General features: G+C 38.4%; 1 protein-coding gene across 3 annotated transcripts in view; it reads right to left on the reverse strand.

The window, feature by feature from the left end:
- Positions 1-25,663, reverse strand: part of LRBA (LPS responsive beige-like anchor protein) — a 400,324-nt gene that overhangs the window by 174,682 nt on the left and 199,979 nt on the right. For all 3 annotated transcript variants that reach the window (XM_027652781.1, XM_027652782.1, XM_027652783.1), the window contains 3 exons: positions 13,459-13,583; positions 5,921-6,067; positions 3,140-3,276 (listed from right to left, as the gene is read on the reverse strand). In XM_027652781.1, coding sequence (XP_027508582.1) covers positions 3,140-3,276; positions 5,921-6,067; positions 13,459-13,583 — 409 coding nt within the window. The remainder of the gene's footprint in view (positions 1-3,139; positions 3,277-5,920; positions 6,068-13,458; positions 13,584-25,663) is intronic.

Here is a 25,663-nt window from a genome sequence, read left to right on the forward strand (position 1 = left end):
AGTTTCAAGATACCGGAAAAAAAAAAAAAAAAGAGGGCATCTAAGATAAAAAAATCTTATATATTCTGTAGTTCAGAATGTGACAACATCTGCTATATTTCTAGTACCTTAAACTTCCATTCTAAATTTTCTGAATATATGGAGCATCGCACAGCAGCTCGCCACAATTTAGTCAGAATTGGAGCATGCCGTTTCCCACCCTACAGTCGTCACCTTTAATTTTTTCCTTAAAATTTTTTCCTTTAAATTTCCCCAGTAAATCTCAAGCGCTGCATTTTGTTTTAAAAATCCCTTGCTGTTCACTTTCGCTTTCCAGAGCAAACGCCGTACCCCCATTTGACTTTGACACGAGGGAAGTATAGATCTACCCTGAATAATTAATGAGATTTAGAGCAACCGGTCGATATTTTTTTTAAACAAACATTTGTTTCCCCCAGATTTTTAAGTACAGCGTAAAATCGCACCTCAGCATAGTCAGACGGGGAGATAAGCAGGAACCCGTCAGGAAACCACCCGATCCTACACCGATGCCCGGGCGCTCTCTGCCGATCTCCTTCCCCGCCCGAGCCCCCTCTCCCAAAGCCAAAGAAAATCTGCTTGATTTCCCGTAGCGATTTCGCTTTAAGATTCCTAAGGACGATTTGGAAATACTGGCAGGATTTTTATTGGGAACGCATTGCTAAGCTTTAAAAACGTTAGCATTACCCGCTCGAGCCGCCCGAAAAATTGCCGGAGCATTTCGAGTAAGTTTTCATGTCCTTTCGGGAGCAAGGGGGAGGTAAAAATATGTAAGTTCTCGCCCCAAAGGACTACTTTCGTTTCTTTTTGGACGGATCCGGAAAGAAAAACCCATTCAAACATGAGCTGCTTTTGCCTTTAAGTTAAAAACGAAATTATCCCTTGCGGGAGGAGCCCGGGAGATGGAGCGGGGTGCGCGGGGGCGACCCCGCCGCCGCATTCCCGGCCTCTCCAGCCCCGGCTGAGCTCCGCAAGCCTCCTGTGGAGTCATCAGAGCGCTTTCCCCCAGCGCTGATCCTGGATCACTCGGCAAAACGGGCTTAGCCCACGGGGCTACCCTTTCCTTCCCATAACAGCCCGGAGCTCGCGTGTAAACTGTGATCCTATCGCTGCCGATGCTATCGCTACGTGAGGCAGGGTTTCCTTCAGGAACTTGTCACAATGTTTTCTTTTCAGTAGTTTAGACAAATATACAGGGAACTTAAATTTATCAAACAGATGAAGCCTCATTAATTAAGCAGGCTTGCTGAGCTACAGCGGATTAGTTGTTTGGGTTTTGGTTTTTTTGTTTTGGAGGTTTTTTTTTCCAAGGGGCATTTTCTGTAGCAGCTCCAGTCACCGCTATCAAGGTACATTGACCTCAGCAGAAGGTGGGGTGGGGCAGGGAGGTGTTAATGCTTGAAAACAAGCTGCTTTGTAACCTTACTTGGTTTTCAAGATAAAATTATTCAGATTTTATTTTTAGCCGGCCCCCCTCCCACATTACAAAAGGTCTTTTTTAAGATCTCCAGCTAAAGTAACAATCGCAAGCAGAATGTAAGAGTTGTAGCCAGTATTTCATGTAACCAACTCCTCCTTTTATAAGAACCCAAATAAAATCTCTCAGATGCAGAATAAAAGATACAGTAAAGCCAAAACAGAATGCCTGCTCATAGTTAAGAAAAAAAAACCCTAGCAAATACTGAAAAACAGGAGAAAAGAAAAGAGGCTGAATATATATATGTTGTATATCAATGCTCCCATAAAACATGTAACAGGAATGGTAAGAATTAGTAACTGTACTCAAACACTCTATGTGCTAAACATGGCAAAAAATGTAGAATCATTCAGATCTGTAAGACTTTTCTCATGCTAATGCATTACAAAGCAGAAGATTTTAGATGGAAAATGCAATACAATAACATATCAAACTGACTTAACAGTTTACATTCATATCCTTCTCACCACTAAGTGTTTTTCAGTTTTGGTGGTTTTCTTTTAGTTAAACATAATGAAGAGTAAGTATTGCAAAATTTTAAGAACTATCTCATACTTGAAATAATTTCCAATATATTTCAAAAATACTTCAGGACCAAAAGAAAAGTTGAATCTCATTTACGATATCACATAAAAATCACAATTCTAGTTAATTAATTACATTAAAATCTAGCTCTAACAATTTGAGAGCATTGCTTTTCAAAATAAATTTATTCCTTGATAGGATTTGATAATCCCAGCTTTCCAACCCAATGCCATTTTTAATACAGATACGAGCAATTTACTCAGTAGGAACAAAGAACTGAACTGATGCTTAACACACAAGCTATTCTCTACAGACAAGCAGAAAACCACTACTTCTTCCAATAAGTAGCCTTCACAAAGAAATTATTACCTTGTTTACTATTAAGCAGATATTTAAAAAACCAAGTCACGACTGTGCTTAAGTTGGGATGTGAGAATATTTACCATTTGCCTCATACTTTTGAAATGCTGCTGTGACACTGCAGAAAACATTCAAGCGCAGCCTTATTAAGCTCATCGCAAAATATATTCCCTTTGAAATTGGAATTCTACTGAAGGTTACTAATTTTAAACAAAAGCAAATTGGAGCAAGTAAAGTTTGTGGAAATTAGCAAGTCAGTTCAGAAACGTATTTCAGGAGGGCAATTATGTTTTCTATTTAGGCACAATAAATAATAACAGGCCCTGTAAAATCTTCTATAGAATAGTACCACAGAAGCACTGAAAACTGAGGAGAGTAGGAAGTTTAGCACTATGTTACATTGCCATCACACAAAATCAGGAAAGTAAAACAAAGCATTTGGGCTAAAAGCCTCCTTGAACTTTCCAGTATTCACACAGGCCTGTGATTCAAGATGTCTTTATTTAAGACATCTCCCTGGAGCTTTATTCACAGCAAGCTAATTAACATTCAAGTAGGGGCGAATTGTGGGAGGGGGAGAAAAAGGAGAAGGAAAGGAGGTGTCACCTATGTGAAGTTCAGTAACATATATGGTCAGTCACAAAGTTATTAAAGCAGCAACACTGCAGACCAATAGAGGTAAAGGAAGTCGAGTGAAGAATTAAAGGTCTTGGGTAATTTGTCATCATCTCTCAGAGCTCAGGGTCAATGATCTCTTACCTTTGGGTCGATTTTCTTAAAACTAGGATCTTCTTCATCCACCTCAAAGTAGAGCTCAGAAAGAGTGATGGAAAGAGTGCCTTTCACTACTACTGAGGGTGCCACAAGCTGAGCTGGTGTGCTGAGGGCAACTGGACCTGCCAAAGCCAGAAAACACCAACAATGTTCAAACTGAAAAGAACGCGAGTGCAAATTATTCGCTTTTCAAGCCAAGAACATTAAAATAAAGCAAAGAGTATAGCTCTTCCTTCAAGAGCAAAACTCTTTTTATCCTGGAAAAGAACATATGTAATAGATTTGCAGTGTCTCTGTGCTGCTGAACACTGAAGCAGCTACAATTGCAAACTGCTGCATACATTATACAGAGCTGGCTTTAGCATGGCAGTATTTAGCTTTTACACAGACATGTTTTTCCTTCTGAGAAACTTATAGACTTGCATACCTTCTGTTATATGCAATGCAGAGAGTGCACACACGAACACTTGAAATCTTACTGTCTGATGTGTTCTTTAGTTACCGGAAAGTTTCCATAGCTTTTCACCAAGATGAACATAGCAGTCAAGGCTCAAAGTTGTCTAACTCTAAAGTGTTCCCTCATGGATGCTAGAAATCTATTGTTAAGGTTACACAATGTTATAGAGCCTAAAGTAAAATGTTTTAAAGATGCTTTTGATTCCACTTTAAATATTGTTCAAGGAATCCATACAGTGTTAGTGTAGCTCGGGGACTGTGGGAGTAAACAGCTGGAGGGTTGGTTTCCAACTGAATGAATTTTTATTGGAATAATCACATCTCCACAGGGCTTATCACAGGGACAAATCAGACTACTACTGAAAACAATAGGTTCAGCATAGATCTGACAATGCAGAACCTATTATATAAACTAACACATACAGAGAGAAAACAGGTTTAGGTTTGTCATCCAGCTGATTAAGAGGTAAGGAAATGAAGTTCCTCGGCTGCAGTATTATCTGACTTTTGCAAAACAGTGGAAGAAATTAAATTGACACAGATAATTTTGTTTTAATAAAGCATCTATAAAGGAGGTACACACGTTCAGGTAATCAACGTGAGAATAACTGACAAAAAATTCAGATGAATTGTCATTTCCATCGATTGTTAGGAGGGTGATGGTCCTTAATCTCACATCAATCTCAATGTGTGCCACTAGGACAAAAGAAGAGATGCTCTGCTGAGATCAGAGCAGCTTTGCCCTCTATTCCCAATGTACAAATACATTGTGTTTGCAGATGGGCATGAGATAGCTGTGGAACTGCCATGATTTCCCAAAGCTCACCCCCACAAATGGATGAAATAAGCAGCTATGTGTTCTTTTGCTGTCTCCCTTTGCCCCCTGTACATTAGCATGTAATCCAGAGGAGAAATAACATTTTTTCAATCACTCGCAGACATTCAATTACAGGGCAAGCAGACAGCTGCAGAAGCTGGGGCAGTCCAGGTCCTGTAGAAGACCCCTGACAATTTCCACTTCATTTCTAACCCACACCACTTTATTAGTGAGGATTACTTCTTAATCCTATTGCCATTGTCAAGATTATATAATTAAACTCCCCTTTCACCTCTATTACAGTATGAATGTATTACTCGAACCAATGAATGAATAATAGAAGGCAATGTGGAGAAGGCTGTTGAGAAGGAAGCTCATTGTAGGGAGCGAAAAATAAAAGATTTGTATACAGAAAATGCCACTGCATCATTCTCCTGTTAATTTCTTTTACTTTACTCTTCCTACGCAGGTTTTCTTTATTCATTATGCTGCATTTTTAACTTTGCTTTTTTTTTTTTTTTTTTAATTAAAGGGAGTGGAATGCAGTCCATGGATAAGCAAAATGCCAATAAATAATAATTTTCAGCATTTTCAGTGAATTATATATATGATACGTATCAATGTAAGACTATACTACTAGCTTCTACGGGAACCAGAATTATCCAATAACTGACAATTCTCTTCGAAGTAAATGTACATAAGATACCAGAGGAGAAGCAAATAAACACAGAGAAGTTTGTGTTTTCCTTGTAAAACTCATATTCCTCAAATAACAATGGAGACACTTTATAACTCCCAGTCCCTGAACTACTGCTTACTCCAGTTTTCCATTTTGAAATGTACAGAAATGGATCCACTGCACTTAGATTGCAACATCAGCAAAGGCCGCATGTGACTGTGTAAAATTAATTAAGTTCAATGACCCTAAGTATTATTTCTCCTTCTTCAGAAAAAAAAAAAAAAGTGAAGTCTAATAAGACTACAGTCTGTGGAGAAAGAAGAACTTCAATGGGGGAATGTCTAGAGATTTAATGGGAGTTAAATCCAGTGAGTGTAAAAATCCTTCACACTCAAGTAAATAACAAATATGTACAATTTTACAGACTCAGGAAAAATATCAGAGGTCTCAAAACCCTTTAATTACAGACGACTTGCCTAATTGTCCACTAGGTCTAATGATCTGAGCGGAATGAGATCAAAAAACAAAGAAAGCCTGTTTCAAAGTAGAGTTACTTTCTTTAAGGGGGGTTTCCTAGAATATGGACATCTACTGCAGAAGCAAGGAGGTTATATAAGTCAGAAAGACTTATATAACAGAGAGTGCACAAACTCTCCTCAAATGCACAACTCTCCTCAAATAAACCTTAACGGCCCAATTATGAGAAGCAACAATTTATCAATGTGTATCCCAAATAATGACTCACTGCAGAGACTGGGAGACCAGAACTTAAACAGAAAACAAGCCGAGGAGAAAATCAGATAGGTGAAATTACCCGTTAAGTTCTCCACTTCTCTTTCCTCCATGAATGACATGATATCATCATCGCCTTCCAAGAGAATCTCACTTTCTGAGTTCTGGTTTCCTAAAACTTGACTCTTGATGGACTGCTTTCCTTTAACAAGTATATCCTCATTGGGATCTGAAACGAAAGAGAGACACATTGCTGTCAGTCAGGTCCCAGAGGCAGCAGTGACAAAGGAGTGTATTTTTTTTTTTAATGAAAGTTCAGGAAGAAAACTGTTTAGGACTAGTTGTGGAAGTACCTGTCTTAATCCTCTAATGTTAGGACACATCTAGTTTTAATCCTATTAAGCCTGCTCAAAATTATCCAGTGCTCTCTGCAGCGTTTAACTCTATTTCAAGTGTTTATGACAGAGGGGAAAAGGACACAGCGGATTCCCTTCCCCTGCAGCCTTCCCAGGGAAGGGGAGATGGAGGCAGGTCCCGACTGCCCGGTGTGTTAACCTGACTCCCAAACCCATGGTTCAAGCACACGGGACCGCCAGTGGGATGGAACTGAGCACAGCCAAGGGGCACAAGGCGAAGCACCGTGCCCTGCGGGCCGGGAGCGGCGAGACCCGCCCGAGGGCAGCGCAACAGGCGGCCCCTCGGCGGGGGAGAAAGGGAGCTGGAGAGGGGGCGGCCCGGGGGCTCCCCCACAGGGCGGCACAAATCGCCCGGCCCCACTCCAGGCATGGGCTGCTCCCGCGGCATCCCGGTGGGAAACCCCCCGGGAACGGGGAAGGTGAAGGGGCGCGGGCTCCGGCCCCGCCGGAGCTGCAGCCCTCGGATTCCTGCCGCTCCCATTCGCGGCGCGGTCCGCCGGGAGCGGGATGTGGATTTTGTGGGAAGGTGGTGTGTGGGGAGACGAATCTGCCCCAGGATGGCGGCCGGAGGCAGAGAAGAGCGTGCACCTGCTTCCAAGGGGCACAGCGCTCCAGCATCACTGGGGCATTCCCGGGCTCACGTCGGGATTTTCGGAATGGAAGAGAAGTGAACGAGCAGCTCTGGATGGACTTGGAGCGCCTGTTTCGCCCTGCGCACCGTCACGGGGCAGGGAAATGTGTCACCGCCGGGCCCGGGCAGCGACACCCCCGCCCCGCACGGCCCCGGGAGCGCTGCTGCCTCCAAACCGGGTTTATTTAAATTACAAGCTCCAAGCAGCAGCAGAAAAAAAAAAAAAAAAAGGAAAAGAAAATAGGAAAAAGAGAAAAAAGTGAAAAGAGAAAAAAGAGGAAAAAGAAAAAAAGGCAATAAAAAGAGGCAATTACTTGTTCTACATGTAAGTTATCTCTTGCTGTGGTAAATGCCAAAACACAGCAGTGTATGTGTTGGGGTTTTTTTCCTTTTTTTTTTTAAGGTGAAAATAAAAATACTGTGTCTTAAAAGATGCATTGAGAATACCCATGGCACAGCCGTGTTTGAAAAACATTCACCAAACAAATCAGGACCAACTAACTTCAACACACTGGTTGCTGCTCGCTCTGATTGCTGCCACACTTGATTTGAAGCTCCACGGGCTTACTCTAAAAATATGTTAATCTGCAAACATTTACAGAAGGCAGCAATTCCCCGGTGGCAATACAAAAAGTTTAAATTGTTTAAACAAATATATGCACATAAATTGCAAATAATAAAACTTTTCAATTACAGAAAAGTAAAAAAATCCAATCACCACCAAAAAAACCCACAAAAACCAACCAACAAAAAAACAAACCCTAGCAATAAAAAAACAACCACAACAACACAAAAACCCAAATGACCAAATACCCTGGTTTTGGTTTAGGCCTTAATCTTACAAAAAACAAAAATAAAATCAAAACAAACCCCAAAAACAACAACAAAAACCAAACAAAAAACTAAACAAAAAACCCCACCCCAAACGAACCACACAAAAACACAAATAAAAGGAAATTTAACTTGCCATACAACATAAAATGCAATGTATCCATGATCCTTTCTGCCCAACTGCCATTTGTAAACAAGCCTTAAAAAAAATTACTGTAAAGCTTTAATTGCATTGTACGAACACAAATTTTACTTTCTTGCAAAATGTGCTCATGTAAATAATGATAACTTGGATTCTGGAGTTGTTCAATGTGAGTTGAAAACCTTCTTGTCATGGAAAATATGCGGCTGATATTTAGGAAGGTTTTCCTGTAATTAACTCCCCCTTGAGGATTTTCAGTTAGCAGCAGTAAAATTACCATCAGTGTACTAACACACACCACATGCACTCTTACTCACTGCCCTACCAGCACTCTTAAAGATCAAAAAAAGTAAAACAGAACAAAACCACCTCAAGATGAAGTCCAAGATAATAAATTCTTTTCTTTTCCTTTTTTTTTGGGGGGTCCTTTTTCTTTTAATGAAGGTAAACTATATTTGTTGTTTCAAAAACCCCATCTGCACTGTACAGACCTGGCATTTTTTGCTTCCTCTACTGGAGTCTGTGTTATACTGAAGATGCTATTTCAAACTGGCCCTCTACCTAGTCTCATTTAAGATTGAATTCAGAGCCAAAATCAAAGCTTAATACTTTCATACTTAGCACAACTTGTCCATAATGCTACTATGTCCTTCAGTCTTTAAGAAAAAATAAAATCAGTACAGCAGCTTTCAAACCAAAGATGACTGGATAACAGAAGTACACATCTCTTACTTCATCCTCTTCACTTACTCAGATTTTATTTCTTTCCCCAATTAATGATATTATACTGATTCAAAAACATACATCTTATGTAACTGCCTTTTTAAAAAGAGATTTTAGAGCATAAATTTAGTCCACTTTTGTAAGTTTTTGTCATCTCTTTGTACACGATGTAAGCTACCCACATTTCCTGACATGCACGAAACGTGTGTACACACAGGCACAGGAAGATGCAGGGCCTGTCTACATGCCTGCAGACTAGCTACTGGAAGGCAATGAAACATCACCCTCTGAACCAGAATCTGCTTTTTCTGTACTGACTTGAATAAAGCACTACATCTGCAACCAACACACACAGGCTCACGTGAGTATCTGTACAGAACACAATACATTCCACATGGATTCACCTATTCTGTAGATAAATGCACTTATGTAGGTAGGCCACAGTCCAGTTCTCTCCATGTATTTACTCATCAGAGATACATATGACAAAGCACTACATCATGTGACATACTCAGTTCCCACACATACACATAGGGATATTACATTGGGATTTCATATTTCAGGTCCCAAAGCCTGCTCTGCCTTTTCCAACTCAAATCACTCTCTGCCAGGCCTGCCTATTGTTGGGGTGACTGGAGCTTCTGGCTCCAGTCCTGCAGATCTAAGCACACACTTGTACACACCTTTTCAGGATCAAAACCTCAAGGCATGGCCTGTGTATCACACTGACCACAGCAGCCTACTGGTAGAGTATTAATCTAGCACAGCAATTTCATTATTATAATTCATTAGTATAATTCCATGCAATCCTTCCCAAAACTCTCTGTAAGACTCAGTTTCTTCAAGCAGCTTTTTCCAAACAGATCTTGGCATCTGCAGTGGGTTGTATTTATTCCAGCTAAGTCTCTGGAACATTTGGGTGTAAAAACAACAGTTTGGCTTACACTGCTGACCAAGCTTAAGACATTGCTAGAATGACACATTATTTTGAATTGTCTGCCTACAGCTTAACCTTACATGCAAACTACAGTTTTTAAAAGCCATTTGAGAAATAAAGTATCCAAAAGCATGATACAGAAGTTACTGCGTTTTTTTTAAGACTGGTAAATATACTAGGAAAAGCAATTCAAGGAAAAGGAACATTAAAACCCCCCTACTATATATATTTTTTTAACAAAGGGCTCCCTCTAGTCTTCCCATTTATTTAAAAATGGAAAAACCAACCACTTTCACACCAGATTTCTAAAATATTATTTTTAAGACTTCTTTTTCATCCCTTGAGTTGAGGCACATAGAACTAACCAGTCGGCTGCAATACTTGAGGTGACCAGCTGCCAGTCCCTTGCAGCCACAAAGCCCTGAACTCCACCTATTGCCTTGATGGAAACGCTACAGGCTGTCAGACTGTTTTAATCCCCCTCTCCTCAAATTTTTAACAAATGTCAATTAAAAAACACAATAAATCACTTGTTTAAAAATCTCGATAAGGTATTTTTCTAGCAGTTAAAGATTCTCTCATAAAATCTTGCATTTGGGGGTCAATTTAAAAATACCAACAGGTTTAACGTACTCATTTTTTTCACATCTATATAAGTATTTTGGTTCCATTTCTAAACAGTAGGTGAAAGGGAGAACAGAAAAGAGTTAACTCTTTCCATCCCAAACTTTCTACTGAACCACCTTCACCTCTCTTTCCTTTCCTCACAATACACTATTAGACTGACTTTTACAAATAGCCAGTTTGGAAGGATCTCTTTTTTTTTTTTTTCCCCCTTTGAAAAATTACCTAAAGCCTTTTTTTCCCAAGCAAGTTAATGTGAACTTGGGAATGGCAATTAAATTGTCAGAATTAAAAAATTTGTTTTTAACTAGAAGGTAGCCAGAAGTATAGTCATGGGGCTGGTATTGATTGTCTGAACAGAGAACATTAGTCTTCAGGTATTTATTCTGCCACCTCTGCACCAGAGGTTCTCCTTCAAATCAAATCAATCCCTGGAAAAGATTGGTTCTTGCTACTAAGACACATAACTAGGCTGCAACAGAGCTGATTGTTGTTGTTCTCCTCAGGTTTTACTGAACAATATTTACTGGGCTTCTGATTGTTTCTGAATAATTTTCACAGTTGCAAATTGATATGACTCCTACACTGTGAGCTCTCTGGGGTGGAGAATACATCTGGCTGGATTTGAAAGATACCAAGCAGTTGATAATGTTTACTTTCTAATGAAAACTGTGCTAAAATCCATGTTTTCAAGTATGGTCACTGCAATACCACTTTTCCAATATTTATGCATTATTTTCCCATCTCCCTTCTGGTAAAATCCCTTAAGTCCAATTTTAGGTTTTGGTCTGTTATGTTTTGAGAAAACCTCAAATAGGCAGTAGGGAACCTTTTACACATTATCTAAAAATGCTTTTGCTTCAAATACATGTAAAATTAATTGAAATGGAATAATTAATGATAAATTATTGATATGAAATCATAACATACTGGAGAAAATATTCTATGAATCCTAGGGATATCTACATCATGAAAATAGGGCCCAAAAGTCTGATTGCAAAAGATCTGAAAAAAATCAGATTTTCTGACATGAAACTGGTTAATCTTAAAAGTTTATAAATACTATTCAGAAAGAAAGAGACCAAGTGACCACTCCAGTCGACCTTTCTAACAACTATACCTTCTGAGACCCAGCTCCCCCCTCCAAGCCAAAACAAAAACACCACACCAAAAAAACAAATCCAAAATGAAACTTTAAAAACCCCAATTACCTTTGCATTCCTATACATTATCTGTAGTTTCCAGTTGAACTTGAGCTTGTGCTTTGGTCATCTATTTTACACCTTGCCAGTGGAAGGACTTGGAACAAGACAGTTGCATTTATACACACACCCAGGCAGATAGCAACTATCTATATTTTCAGAAGTCGCATTAAATAATGACTTAATATTCACTGGACAGATGAAGAAACAGAATGACAACAGATAACAAATGCAGTATGCATTTAAATTCTGAATAAAGGAAACTAAATATAATAGAAGACTGCTAAGGATGTCAAATTCTGAACAGAAAAGCAGACAGAAAACAATTAGCTCTATTTAAATTACCAGGGTTAGCTACTAGCCATGCCTATTAGCTACCTATGAAATAGGGCTACTTTTATTCACTCTTTCTTTGTACTGACAAAAATTGTAGTCCTGTCAATTACAAACTGAGTATGAGCCATAGCCCCTGAAATATAGCATGGATTAGTGAAAATATCACAGTAGTATGAAATTAAAAAAATTGCATTACTGTGTGTTTACTTACAGAAGAATTAGTTATGCAAATATAAAGGGTTGTTCTAAATATTTTTCAGTAAAAGTAAAGATATTTTTAACATTTTGATAAACAGTTTAAAGACCAAATATGAAAATATAAGTAGAATACATAAAACTGCAACAAGATCTATTTACTTTAAAGGACCCACAATATTAAAGGGGGGGCAGTTGTTGTTTGTCCGTGGAGTATTAAACAGAAAAAAATCGAGAGCCCTTAAAGTCCATGGCGTAGAAACAACACCCACTATTAAGAACAACACGCCCCAAAGCAAAAAATGGGTTAATTAATTCTACATCTTGTTCCTCTTTCTATAGTCAAAGATGTAGGGCTCTACAAACATTGTTTTCAGATCACTTTATTGACTATTCTCTGTACGGTCATTTATTTTAGAGGACTGATGTCACATTTGGCATTATATCAGCTGACATATTGTAGACATTTTCTTCCAGAAATGGCTCTTTAAGGCTGAGTGCAAGAGGTTAAGATGCCTGATGGAAACTAACTTTACAACAGTGATGTTCTTCTATATTCACACAACAGTCTTTATAATTTTAAATTAGCATAAAGTTTATGCCTCCACATATAATTTGTGTGTGTATGTATGCAGTAATTCACAAACTAAAAAAGAAAAAAAAATACTAAATTTAAATTATTCTGTTCCATGACATGTACCTTCAAGGTGAAGGGTACTCAGCTTTAAATATAAGCAAATTATTTTTAAATACAAGAAAGATTTTTCCACCTTATTAACGTATCTTCATTAGATTGCAAAGACATAGAATTCTATACTAAAACCCAAAGTTCATTAGCTTTGGGTGTGTTTTTGTTTGATTGTTTATATTTTTATTTACTACAGAATTCTCAAACTGAGAGTATTTACAAAACTCAGTTTTGTAAACTCATTCTCTTCTAGAACAGACATAGCAGACATAACTGAGAGATCCCTGATCAGAAGATGAGAAAAAAAACCCCTATCTCCTATTTTAAATCACTAGGTAGAAATCATTGTTACCATTTTGCTGCTTGAGCACTAACTCTACATCTCAGCATTTACTACTATTTATTCCATATCAAATTCTTGCAGAAAAACTAGAGGACTTACACATAATCAAATATCTGTGCAGTTTAACTTCTAATATACCTGTAATGATAGGCAGATAAGCGCTAAGGCTTACTGAAATAATTGCTGTGGATTTCTGAACAGGAAAGACCTTCTTCTGAAGTTACTAAAGTATAAGTAGGTAATTTACAAGGAAGTGTGTCCACGGATTAATGGCAAAATCGCATCCACTTTTCTTCTGCTTAGCAAAAACTGTACTTGCAAACATGGCATGCAAAGCATGCACAAGGTGCCAGCCCTGCTAAGACGTAACGAGGGGGCTTAGCAAACACCAACACCAACGGTCAGTTTATCCTCGTATCGAACACGAAATGCAATGACAGAAGCCTTGGATTTGGGACCATTTTCCAGCGTTCTCCCGAGAGGGAAGGTCTAGTCTTTGCCACCAAGTACTGTAACCTGCCGCTGGTGGCGAGCGGCAGATTTTACACTGACCATGTTCTCCGGCTGCTTTGAGTGTCGCTTCAGGATGTGTCGATCCGAGGGGGTTACGCACAAATCGTCGCCGGCGCCGCAAGTCATCTTCCCAGTAGTCAAGGCGCCAGAACTCACGAGGACGACTACAATGAAACAGAGGAGCCACATATGTTAGCAATTATCAAACAGCATGGTAGCGCTGAATTTCTGCATAAAGCTCTCCTTGTTTGCGCTGCTTTCGCCTTTTTTTTTTTTTTAACCTCCCCCCTTTCTGCAATCTTTTACTTAGGTATGTCCTTGAAAATAACAATATCACCTTCCAGTCTAAGGAACTCCTTTCCCTTTTTTCTTGGAAGGTGAAATGAGCACTAAATACATCATTTTGAAATGAATTGCTGACAGTGTGATCAGTTTCCCCACACTCTAGTGGCATGTGCTCCGATTTCAGCCTCATTTCAGCCTCAGCAGGGCACCTTTCTCAGTGACTGCATTTATAAACCAGAATAGGGAAAAGGCTATTATAAATATGGTATAGCATTACCTATATTAATCAAAGTCTGTCCCCCTTCATTTTTCTTCCTAATTTGTGCCTTTTTGCACAAGGTCAGTAAATCATGCCATGAATTCTTGGTCCAGAAAGTGTTAACTTTAATGAATACCTCAGTTACATGGTTATGTATGTGATAATAAAATATTACTCTGTTTAGATGTGCAGGAATTTAATTAAAATAATCTCTTAAAATATTCATTACATTTAGCCCCTGAGGCTTAGAACAACACGAGAAAATGCATTTCTTTTCCATTTACTGTTTTTAAATAAACCATTCCAGGAGAGTGAAACAGCAATCTATTTTCAAGCAAATCAGATTGCATTTCTGGTTTATGTAGTTGTGTTTTTACATTTAATTAAAAACTACATGTTATGATGTGTAATAATTGCTACATAGAAGGTATACTTTTAAAAAATCACATCTAGAAAAGGTTATATCAAATTCATTATTTTCCATTGTACGTTCCAAATATACGTAGATCTTTTTAATATGGTCATATACAAGTGCCAGTTACTATCTTGTTAGATGATCATGAATGAATGCCACTGTGAAACAGTATTTTAGCCCAGAGAATGGATAAAAAATGCCAATTCCAGGTATAGCAAATAAACAAACAGAAAATGCCTGAGGCACAGAAAGCCATGATATCCTGAAAACGTGTATGCCCAAATTAAATAACACTGATTTTGTTTGTTTACATAGCTAGTATTAAAACAACAGATGAAAATGCATATGAATTCCATTTCTGATCCAGGAGCTAATAGAAGGTATACCTGCCAACACTGACAAGTGAATAGCCACAATTAATTTACAGATCACAATGTTAAAAAATACTTGGTATCTACATTCCTAGCTTTGAGGCTTAAAGGCAGAAATGAGTTTTATTTAAGGTAAAACAAGGGTTTCAAACATGTAGTCACAAAAGCCAAAATGATTTGTATAACTCTACTCTCAAACACAATTTGTAGACATTAAAAATTCCAACCGAAAAAAAAATTTATAAAAATGGAGACTGCCTTTGCACTCTTCATTAAAATCCTGTGGTTTTTTTTAACACCAAAGAAAAGGCAGCGCTAGTCTTCATCTTTCTGATTTCTTAATTTCAGAAAAATACTGAAGTATTGGAATCAAATTCCCCAGTATCATATTTTCACACTTAGTCTGTATTACAGTCATGCTGAAATTGGAACGCTCTAGTTGTAAAGCCCAACGATTTTGGAATAATTAACCAAAGAAAAATTATAAAACACAAGAAGCTATGGGTTTATTCAAAGGTCGATTAATAACTTAAAATTCTCCGTCAGTGTTTATAGAAAAAAGGCAGAACACAGCTGGCTATGTGCATGCCTTTGATAGTCGTAGAGCACGGATAGGCACTTCATCATTCTGCCTTCCTACATTTATCTGTTAAAATTATTATCAAATATCAGCCAGGATGCAGTCGTGAATCACAGACTGCTCCTCGTCTTCAGGGGACCGATACAATGAGGGTCTATTCATCAGCGTGGCAATCGGCACGAGTAATTAGTTCCCTAGACTGAGATCTCCTACAAAGCTTATTTCAGTCGGCACCGCAAACATATGACAATGAAAAGCTAATGGAAGCCTCTAAAATTTGTTAACCTCTTCTGCCATCAATCCTTCTGGTATTCTGTGCTACAGTATTATGCAAAGATGGTAAATTATTAATTTGTCATTCATCTATCTTTCCACAGTTTTGATAGAATTAAGTGATGCCATTCTTCTGGGTAACAATTGCAATTATAGCACATCAGAAAACTATGCAAAAAATTATTATGACAGTAGGCAACAGTGATGAGGCATGAAGTATTATCCTGAAACATAATACATCTTTAGTCCCTTACTTTTATTTTTAGTTCAGCACATGAAATTTGCATAGGGTTCTATCTCCTTCACTGGTGCACCAATTATTATAAACAAATACATATCAGCTATTAGACTGTGTATTTGAGTATTTGTAACTATTCACAACCACTGCATTATAAGATTAAAAAAAAGTTATCTACCCTCTACACATAGAAAAACATGCAACAAAAGCCTGCAAAGCCAAAAATAAACACCAATGTTGACTAATTCTTATAAGTGAGCCATTTTTGAGAGCAGCTACTGGGAGAAATGCATATTAGAACCAATTTAAGCCAGTGTATTACACAGCTACTCCAGAACTAGTAAGATCAATTAACCACTGCAGTCCCATCCCCAAAAGGCAGTATTGTACCACACAGACTTTATACCTCTGCAGCTAGGGGGAGACAGACATAAATATTGCTCTGATTTGGGCAGAACTGACTGCTGACAGACTGAAGGATTATGAAGCAGAGGATCAAGGAAGCAGATTTTGGAAACAGTACAGCAGCATGGGCTACAGGGGATATATGACAGCAGAAGTTCCCAGACCTATAATAAAGGCTGCCATATGGACTAAAGGTGCTATATGGACTGGATCGATGAACATAAGTACTCAATTAGTCTAAGTGCAAGAGCAAAGTTTCTCAGGGGATCAGGGATTTATGAATTATAAATCACATGATTTGCATGGATTTGGCAGGGCCCCCTATAACGTGATGCACAGTAATTAGTGGTTCCTTAGTAACAATATTGACTGAATAGAAAAAAAGCTTTTATATTAAATGTTTTGTTCAAATAGCATAACTATTATATTGCTTTATTTTTCAAACAGTTTCCCAAATTACCAGGCTATGTACTCAGAACTGAGATAAAACTTTCCTCTCAGTTCCATGCAACTAACTTAACTGCTAAAATTGTACAGAGATGAGATTAAATATAGAATGTTTCCTGTGCCCTCAGTACTTTGTGTCTTGAAAAAAAAGTCACTTCACTTTGGCCAATGGGAAAAAGCATGAATGCTTACTTATCTTCACTCCAGGAGCAAGAAACCAATTTTCCTACCAGTTTCAAAGATTTAAGACAATTGGGAGACAAAACATATCAACTGCTGTACTAGTTTTATTATGGTGTTAGAGCAAAGGAATTTTAGGCATGGGAATTACCTACTGGTCCTCATACACTGTAGATTTAAATCTAAGCAGTACCAGAGAAGGACAAGAGGATCATGCAAATGCTGTAGAATCACTTCTTGTAATGTCTTATTTATTGTGTATTTCAAGATACTCTGCTACCCCTAAGACACCAGAAAAGAAACAGTCAAGCAAATTAGCGTGGTTTGTAAAGGGGCTGTGTGAGGTGGGGAAGAGGAAAGAAAATGCAAACCTACAAAAGCAATAGTTTGAGAGGTCCTAGTTCTGTACAGGTTACCAGTTAGCTGAGAACAGATTTTAGCATACCACAGAAGCCTCCTTTCAAATCCTTAGATTAGTAGCAAATAAACAAATACAGCACAGAAAAGAGAAACAAAGAAATTGAAAGAAAGGCAAAACAGTACAGTGTTACAGAAATCATCTGCAGAGACAGAGGATGACTAGAGCTCTAAAAAATCTCTTCTATCTAGAAGGCTATCTAGTCTCAAGGGCAAGAAAACACACTTCCATGAAAGGCAATTGCAACAAACTTAAAAGCAGATAAACCTATGCAAAGATACCAAGATAAATTTTCAGATTACATACTCCTCCTCAGAACTCTAACTGTAGAGTTAAGCAGGTGAGTCAATCTCTGAACCTAATCAATCCTTGGTCTCTCCACTAAGATCATCAGCAAAGCAATCAATACCTGATGACAATTGCTAAGGTGTAAGTGTTCAAACATGGGCTAAATTAATGTCATAGCCAAAAACAGAGTGGTAACACCACTTATTAATCAATAATAACAGGAAAGGTTTGAAAGGAAAACAAGAAAGACAGTGGCTCTGTGGTTTCTCTATCACCAACTGCATGACTACTACAACTTCTAATAAAAGTTTGTTATGCACTTCGGTCGCAATGGGTCATCAAATGCAGAATATCAGGTGTTCTTTCTAAACTACACATAATCATAGAATGCAAATAGCAATGCACAGTTTTAAAGAAAATATATGTCAGATTATTTTAATGCTGTTCAGGAACATTTCTTGGTCTACATCTAGATAACTTTTGCTTCCATGTAAAATCCTCCAAGAACTCAATCCAGATATCTGCTGTGGGGGGACACAAACATTTTTTCTCAAAAAAAAAGGCAAAAAAAGGCAAAAGCAAAAAAAAAGAAGCAGCAATAAGCACTTCACATTTGAATCAAAGAATCATAGAATGGTTTGAATTGGAAGGGACCTTATTAGAAATCATCTAGTTCTAACCTCCCTGCTGTGGGCAAGGACACCTTCCAATAGACTACATTGTTCAAAGTCCTGTCCAAACTGGCCAGGAACATTTCCTGGGATAAGGCATCCACAACTTCTCTGGGCAACTTGTGCCAGAGTCTCACCAACCTCACAGGAAAGAATTTTCTTCTTAGTATCTAATCTAAACCTGCTCTCTGTCAGTTTGAAGCCATTTCCCCTTGTCCTATCACTACATGCCCTTGTAGAAAGTTCATTTCCAGCTCTGCCATAGCCCCTTTAGGTACTGGAAGGCTGCTAGAAGGTCTTCTAGTAGCCTTCTCTTCTCCAGGCTGAACAGTCCAAACTCTCTCACAGCCTTTGCTCATAGGAGAGGTGTTCCAGACTTCTCATTATCTTGCTTGCCTCCTCTGGACTCGCTCCAAACAGGTCGATGCCCTTCCTGTGCAGGGGACCCCAGAGCTGAATGCAGCACTGCAGGTGGGGTCTCACCAGAGTGGAGCAGAGGAGCCTGCTGGCCACCCTGCTTTTGATTCAGCCCAAAACACAACTGACTTTCTGGGCTGCAAGTGCACATTGCTGGTCATGTCCAGCCTCTCACCCACCAGCAGCTCCAAGTCCTTCTCGGCAGGGCTGCTCTCAATCCATTCATCCCTCAGCATTGATTTGATTGCCAATTCAAAGACAGAAGTGCTGAAGTTTGAAAAAGTACTGCAGAAATTTTGGTGGAGTGCCTCCAGCAGACCGCAGGGCATCATGTTAAGTAAGAGGCTGCTTTATCTCGTAAATTGAAATCCATTGCATTTTCATACAGCTGGATGTCCAGAATATTAACTAAAATCTCTCATATTTTGCATGTCAGTAAAATGCAAAGTATGTTCCACTAACTGACTCAATAAAATGCAATTGTAGAAAGCAAGTAAAACATTTTCTGAAACCCTTCAATATTCTTGTAACGAGCTTTCACAAACTTTGATCTAAAAAGCCAAGTTACACTAGACACACGATCAGCATACTGCTACGCTCGTAAATATTAATCTAAAACATGTTTTATGCACATCTAGATGTATTATCAATTTGTAACATGATCAAAAATATATAACATACTTTGGAAAATAAAACATTGACCTTAATGACGGTAAAGCAAACACTGAAGATGTAACTTAAAAAGCAAGTTCTCAGCAGCACTACCAAGTTCAGCATTTCCTACAGAGATACCATGCACAAGTGTTTTCCATGTGGTAAACCTAAATCAGAGTACCAATGCAGTAGGGAAAAAGAGTTTTTCAGTAAATAAGATTCCTGATCTGATTCCCACTTTACCTGTATTACCAAAGCACACAGGAAAAGGTTATCAAGTCAAAGTTGCAGCTAAAACATTACTTGGCCAGACACACACCAATGTGTGTATTTCACAGCACTTCACTCATAATGTACCTACTTCAGAACATTAAAGATTAATTAACTCCTGATAAGTGCATTGAGATGATCTTTGGAAACACCATCCACATTACCTACACTTTTCTTCAATGGCAAAATGAGTTACGGTTCTATTCTCTCTCCCTCACTCAGTTGCCTTCACATAAGCATTTTTGCAGCCACACTAAACTGAATGCCAGTAACTATCTGGGATTGTTAGAGTTCATTGGTTTTATTTGGTTTTATATCAGTAACCTGTTTACTCTGCAGCCTAACCAGCAACTGTGTAACTAAAAATATGGGAAAAAAAATGTACAGGTGTGAGAAAGAAAGGAAGAGATGAGGAAGAATGTATTTGATATCAAAAAAGACATATCATGTAATTGTACTCTAATATTAGCAGTCTCTGCCTTCTAATGTTATCTTCATTTTCCTCACAAATAAACATTCATATCCCATAGTTTCAGGATACAGACTTCCACAAATGGAAATAACTGGGTATCCTTAAGAGAAAAACATCATGTGCAGGCAGGCTCTTAATCTCTGCCACAGTCATTGCTGCAGTAACAGGAACTGGTCATAATAAAGGCCCAAGGCCACTGAGTACAACTCCCTTGGCATAATATCAATTATGCAGAATGCTAATAATGTAATGCATTAAATCAGCATAGCCTATTTACTTCTTCTTACCCTTTTCCAAGAAAACATTTAGCTTTGCCTATACAGGTGTGTGTGGAGGGGAGGTTTCTTGTATTTGCAGGAGAGTAGTGCCGTTCTTCTTTACATCTTTCAGAAGAAATAGATGTAAAAAGCAGGCTATGAACTTCTGGCACAATGTCTGCATGGACTTAGCACAGAACTCTGAGGAACTCTGCACAGCAGGTAGGGGACCTTTGTATAATTTAAACCTAAGGTGCTTCCAGTGTAGGGGAAAAGATGCGAACATCAGTAAGGGAAGTGTGTCTTCAGAGATGTTTCATGCTATTTCCCCTTATAAACAAGACAGTACAAACAGCACAGATCTGTAATTCCTAGATTTGAATTTTAAAAAATCATAGAAATGCTGTTTGTATGCTTTTATACAGTCAATACTTAGGATATTATCTCTTTGTCTCAACCTCCTATTTATTAGGCAACGCAATTCCCTGCCCAGGCCTCCAGATCTCAGTGTTTTCATGGAATCATGCCAAAAATCTATTCCCACCTAACTAGCATGTAAACAAAACTAGAGGAACAATGCCAATTTCAGGTATCACAGAGACACTTTTCTGCACTGACAAGCTTTGAATTCCTCATTTAAAAAGCAATCCAGAAAAAATGTTGACTATAAATGTTTCAATCTCCCTCTACGCATTATAAAGCACTGTGTCAGGGAAAAGACAAGCCCACCTTTAAGGTGTTGCTGTCCTAGATAATGGTGTTATTAACTTCCAGTTTAAAAACAGTTCTGTTTATGTATGCTCTTCTTTGATCTTTATTAACCCCTTGGTGGCTAACCCCAGCTTTTTGGAGGAAGCATTCTTTGAAGTGCTGGCATTCCAGGGCACGCTGATACTTCAAAGAGGGCTCACTAAAGTACATGGTACAGTACTAATCATGTATTCTGCAACCATTATCTTATCTTAGACTGATCTTATTTTGATCAGTCTAAAATAAAACTGCACTTTCAAAGATGTCACCTTAAAACACAGTTCAATTTGTGCTGCATTTCTGTCAAGAATAATTATAAATTAACTGAAATGAAAACTACTCCACTTTTCTACCAGAAGTTAACATGAAAACTTTCTTCTGGCTTTCAGCAAAAATTAGTTCAGACATGATTCAGACATGGAAGAATGAATGTATAGCAAATTTGCAGCTGGATGCTTTGGCTTAGTTGCTCATAAATCTTTGCAGATCTCACACATCCTACACCTGATTACAGTCAACAACATTTGTTTTTCAAAGTAACTATAGTTCACAGAGATCCATAAACCGCTATTCATATTGAAACTAACAATAACTACCATAATATAGAAAAAATAGGTATACACTGCATCTCATTAGAGGGTTTTTTTGCTGTTCCTCTGATAATGAGGAAATTTAGTCAGTAGTACTTGGCCATCCCTTCCTTGCCAAAATGAACAATGGAATATAAGAATAAAGGTTCAAGGATATAATATGATGAAGGAGCCAGCTCAATCTCTATCTGCTTAGCCATTCCTGCTGGTTCTGATGCTTTTACCTTAAGCACATGCATAGGAAGTATCTATGCATTTTCTCACTAATTACAGCATCAGCAGATTTTCTGTGAGGCATAATGTGCATCGAAATATTATGACTCAGAGTAATTCTTTCAGTAGCTTGAAATTTGAGATCATAATCTTTCAGCATTTGTGGATATACAGATCAACTTTTGACCAAAACAAGAAAATCTGCTCAGTTCTGTATTTTGTTTGTACATTGTTCTGACCCCACAAGTATAAAACACAGGAATTACAGCAAAGCTTTACCCAAAAAAATCTTGGATTTGACCTGGCCCAAACATTTCAGCTTCACTACCATCTTCTCTAGAAGAAACAGGATGGAATCACATTCCCATATATCTACACTTTTAAGAGCTGTGGCTAACCTGTATCCTTTTTTTATAGCTCTCTTAACAGCTGGATACTTTTCTTGCTTCCATAAAAATGTAATAGTGCATCCCTCTGATTGAACAAATACTTTTCTGCTCTATGTTCTTCTACAGGAAGTTAATTTTTTTTCTCTTTTGTATATATATTTTCAGAGTCCTCAGTCAGAAAGATCTAAAGTAATTGGGGGGGGGGGGTGTTGGATTTTTTTTTTGAGTTTTTGTTTTGTTTTTCATTTGATTTAAGTTAAAATCACTATCTATTAACTAAATCAACCCAGCAATTCAACAACCACCATAGAGAGGAGGTTTTTTTAACACAGAATAATAAAGAGAAGACCGACCTCCCTGAGGTCTCTAAATGCCCACATATCAAAAATGCATATATATATTTTATCTTTTTATTGTGGACAGAATTTGAGTGCATCTGGGGAGATAAGCAAACCCCCCCTTCAACCTCTTGCTTAATCACAAATCAATTTGAACATACTTGTCCCTCTGCTTTAAATTATGTTAGGTGGAACAGGCAACTCTCTCAGGTCCACTGCATGTTTGGCCTCTGTTAAACAGCATCTTGGAAAAGGTATTATCAATTCAGTTTGTAGGTTAGGATATTAAAGCCTTAGAGACACACAACTTCAACATTACCTGCATTTCTCCTGCTCCCCGATAACTAAAATCAAAGCTTAAAAAAAAAAAATTCCAACCAAATTCTAAAAAAAATCAAGTATGATTTGATGTGAAGACTAACACTTCTGTCCAAGATTAAATTCAAGATTTAAAATCTGAGGAAGGCAAAATGTGGGAAATGACTTCATTGTGTGATGATTGCAGAAACACATGTAAGAAAGAGTTCAAATAACTGCAAACATTGTACCACGCTCTGAGACAGGAAACAATAAGCACAAGGCAGCAAGACCACTAAGAAGCACATGGAACAAGACTCCTAAGTGTTACCATACTAGCACAGAATACTCAGGAAACAACAACAGGACTCAAATACCTTTAAAAGGGTTTAACTTAACAAATATATTTCACCCTGCAAACTGCCTCTAAAAATAAAAAACACAGTACTGAATTATGATGAAGTACCCTTTCCTGGACCACAAAGAGAATATTGTATTTACTGAAGGTTTAAATAAAGGAAAAAGTAGCCTGAAAACACACCTTCTCTTCCACTATATGTTATCAAGAAACCAGGAGATAAAAAACTGGCAGATAAACTTGCCTGCAGAGGCAGGCAAGTTCAAAACTGTCACCTGACAGAGTCTGCATGTGAAGATGCTGCCTGTGAATTGCCCTTGGCAAGGTGGTAACCATCAGCTCACACCAAATCCTTTGCAGGACTTGTAAAGTATACTGCTGCACAGTCTGCAAGAACTCTATGTAGAACAGCACCAACACTATACACAGAGGATGGAGAAGCAGCAGAAGGTACAGATGTAAAGGTCTAGACAGGTAGGAAAAACGCCTCGCAGAGTGGGGAGCTGATGTTGGAGAATAAGTTAAAAAAGTCAGAGTTTCCATTTGGAAAGGTGAAAGTGTGTATTTGGGGCTCCTGTCAAGAGGTAGGGAGACACTTCATAATTGTTTTTTTTCTGAGCAGAACCATCACTATCCTCCTATATTTGGATAAATATGGTACTATTTTATGCCTGATTACTCAGTGCTAATTTGAGCTCACCTAAATATCTGCAGCTTTAATTACACCTCCTATCAAAACTGGCTTAAGCTACTGAACTGCCTCTTGAGATCCATGGGTCACAAAGGTTCTGAAGATAGTACCAGGCCCCTCTGAAAAGAGGCTACATTAATAAAAGAGAAGTGCAGAAGCCGTCCTTATTAATGTTACAAAAGTTACCAAAGGACTACTTGCAGTAAAGCCTGAGCAGTTGTTAAGAGTGCTAAACCGCCCAAAGTTCTTTTAATATAGTAATTCAAGGGCTTAGTCCAGGATAAAAGTTTGCACATTGACACATCAGAAACCACTGAGAAGATGTAAACCTCTTTTCTATAGTTACTTTGAGAAATCTAGCAACAGCTAACTTGGTAATGAACACTTGGACTGAGCAATACAGGAGACATGGTAATATTCTTTCCTCTGCATATCCTTGCTTTACACTGAAGACTAAGAGTGTTAGCATTTAAATCCAACATTACAGAACAGCACTGATAACAAAGACTCTAAAACGAAAGCTTAAGAAGCAGCAAACCAGGAAATGTTTCCCGTTTCATTTCAGTGATTTAAACATGACACCCACAACTTCTTTCCCATCTCTGTCAGCATCCATACAGACACATGTTTAAAAGACAAAGTTTCTTCTTCAGGGGAGCTATTAACTCTCTTGACAAGGCTTCCAACTTCTCCCTCTTTATCTAGCTATTCCTTTACTTGTTTTTAATTCACCAAAAAAACCCCAAAACCCTCCAAACCAAACCCATCAAAACCAGACAACCACACACCACCAAAACCAGTAGGAAAGCCAACAAACCTCTTTAGGCTTTTTCCTGACATGGAAACAACTTTCTCAATATTAAGCAGTGTTTCTCAACACAGCAATCCCACCAAGGAGGGGAATGAACTGGACACAACACTGTCATTCATAACTGGAAATAACAACCCCTATGCAGCAAAGAATCCCTGTCTCACAGCCATTCAGCACCACTAAGAAACACCCCCATCAGAGAGGAGAACTGAGGGATCTGGAAAAGTCACACTCGACTGCTAACAAACCGCATCGCTCCAGTGGTGCCACCAACCTCTCAATGCACCCACTGGACAGAAAGAACCTTTTCTCACTAAAAGTCTAACCTGAAATTCTGCATCCCAAAATGTCAGTGGTGGCTTAAGGAAGAGTAAGATCAATCCGACCATGTACAACTTCTCCCCTAACACTGTGCCAGTTTCCAACTATTTTCAGCTCAGGGGATTTCCTGAGTCTAATGTGGTTTGTCTATTTATATTCCTTCTTCCTCCTAATGTATTTCTCTCTTCTAGGTACTCATCCACAGTGGAGAAACAGACTTCAAACAAACCCAAGTATCAGTGCCCTCAACCCCCACACTGGGAAGAATTACTGCAGCGAAAAGCAAAAAGTTGGAACTGTGGACATTTCTGGGAATTTCTGTTCTAATGTGTCACTTCAGCAACAAGGTGAAGAGCTCTCAGTGGCACGGGCAAACCCCAGTTTCTGGACTACAGATTCCATCTGTGTGTTTATAAATCAAGTATCTGTACAGTATGTGATACTGCTGATATTCACAAAATACTATAGATGGGACACTAAAGAGGAAAATCCTCCTAAACTCCTAAAAAACCTATAAACTGTGTATTTAAAATCTGGGATACAAACACGAGAACAGAACAGTTCTCTGTAACAACTGTACAATTTT

This window comes from Corapipo altera, unplaced genomic scaffold, assembly GCF_003945725.1.
Source record: "Corapipo altera isolate COAL_440 unplaced genomic scaffold, ASM394572v1 69, whole genome shotgun sequence".
NCBI classification, from domain to species: domain Eukaryota; kingdom Metazoa; phylum Chordata; class Aves; order Passeriformes; family Pipridae; genus Corapipo; species Corapipo altera.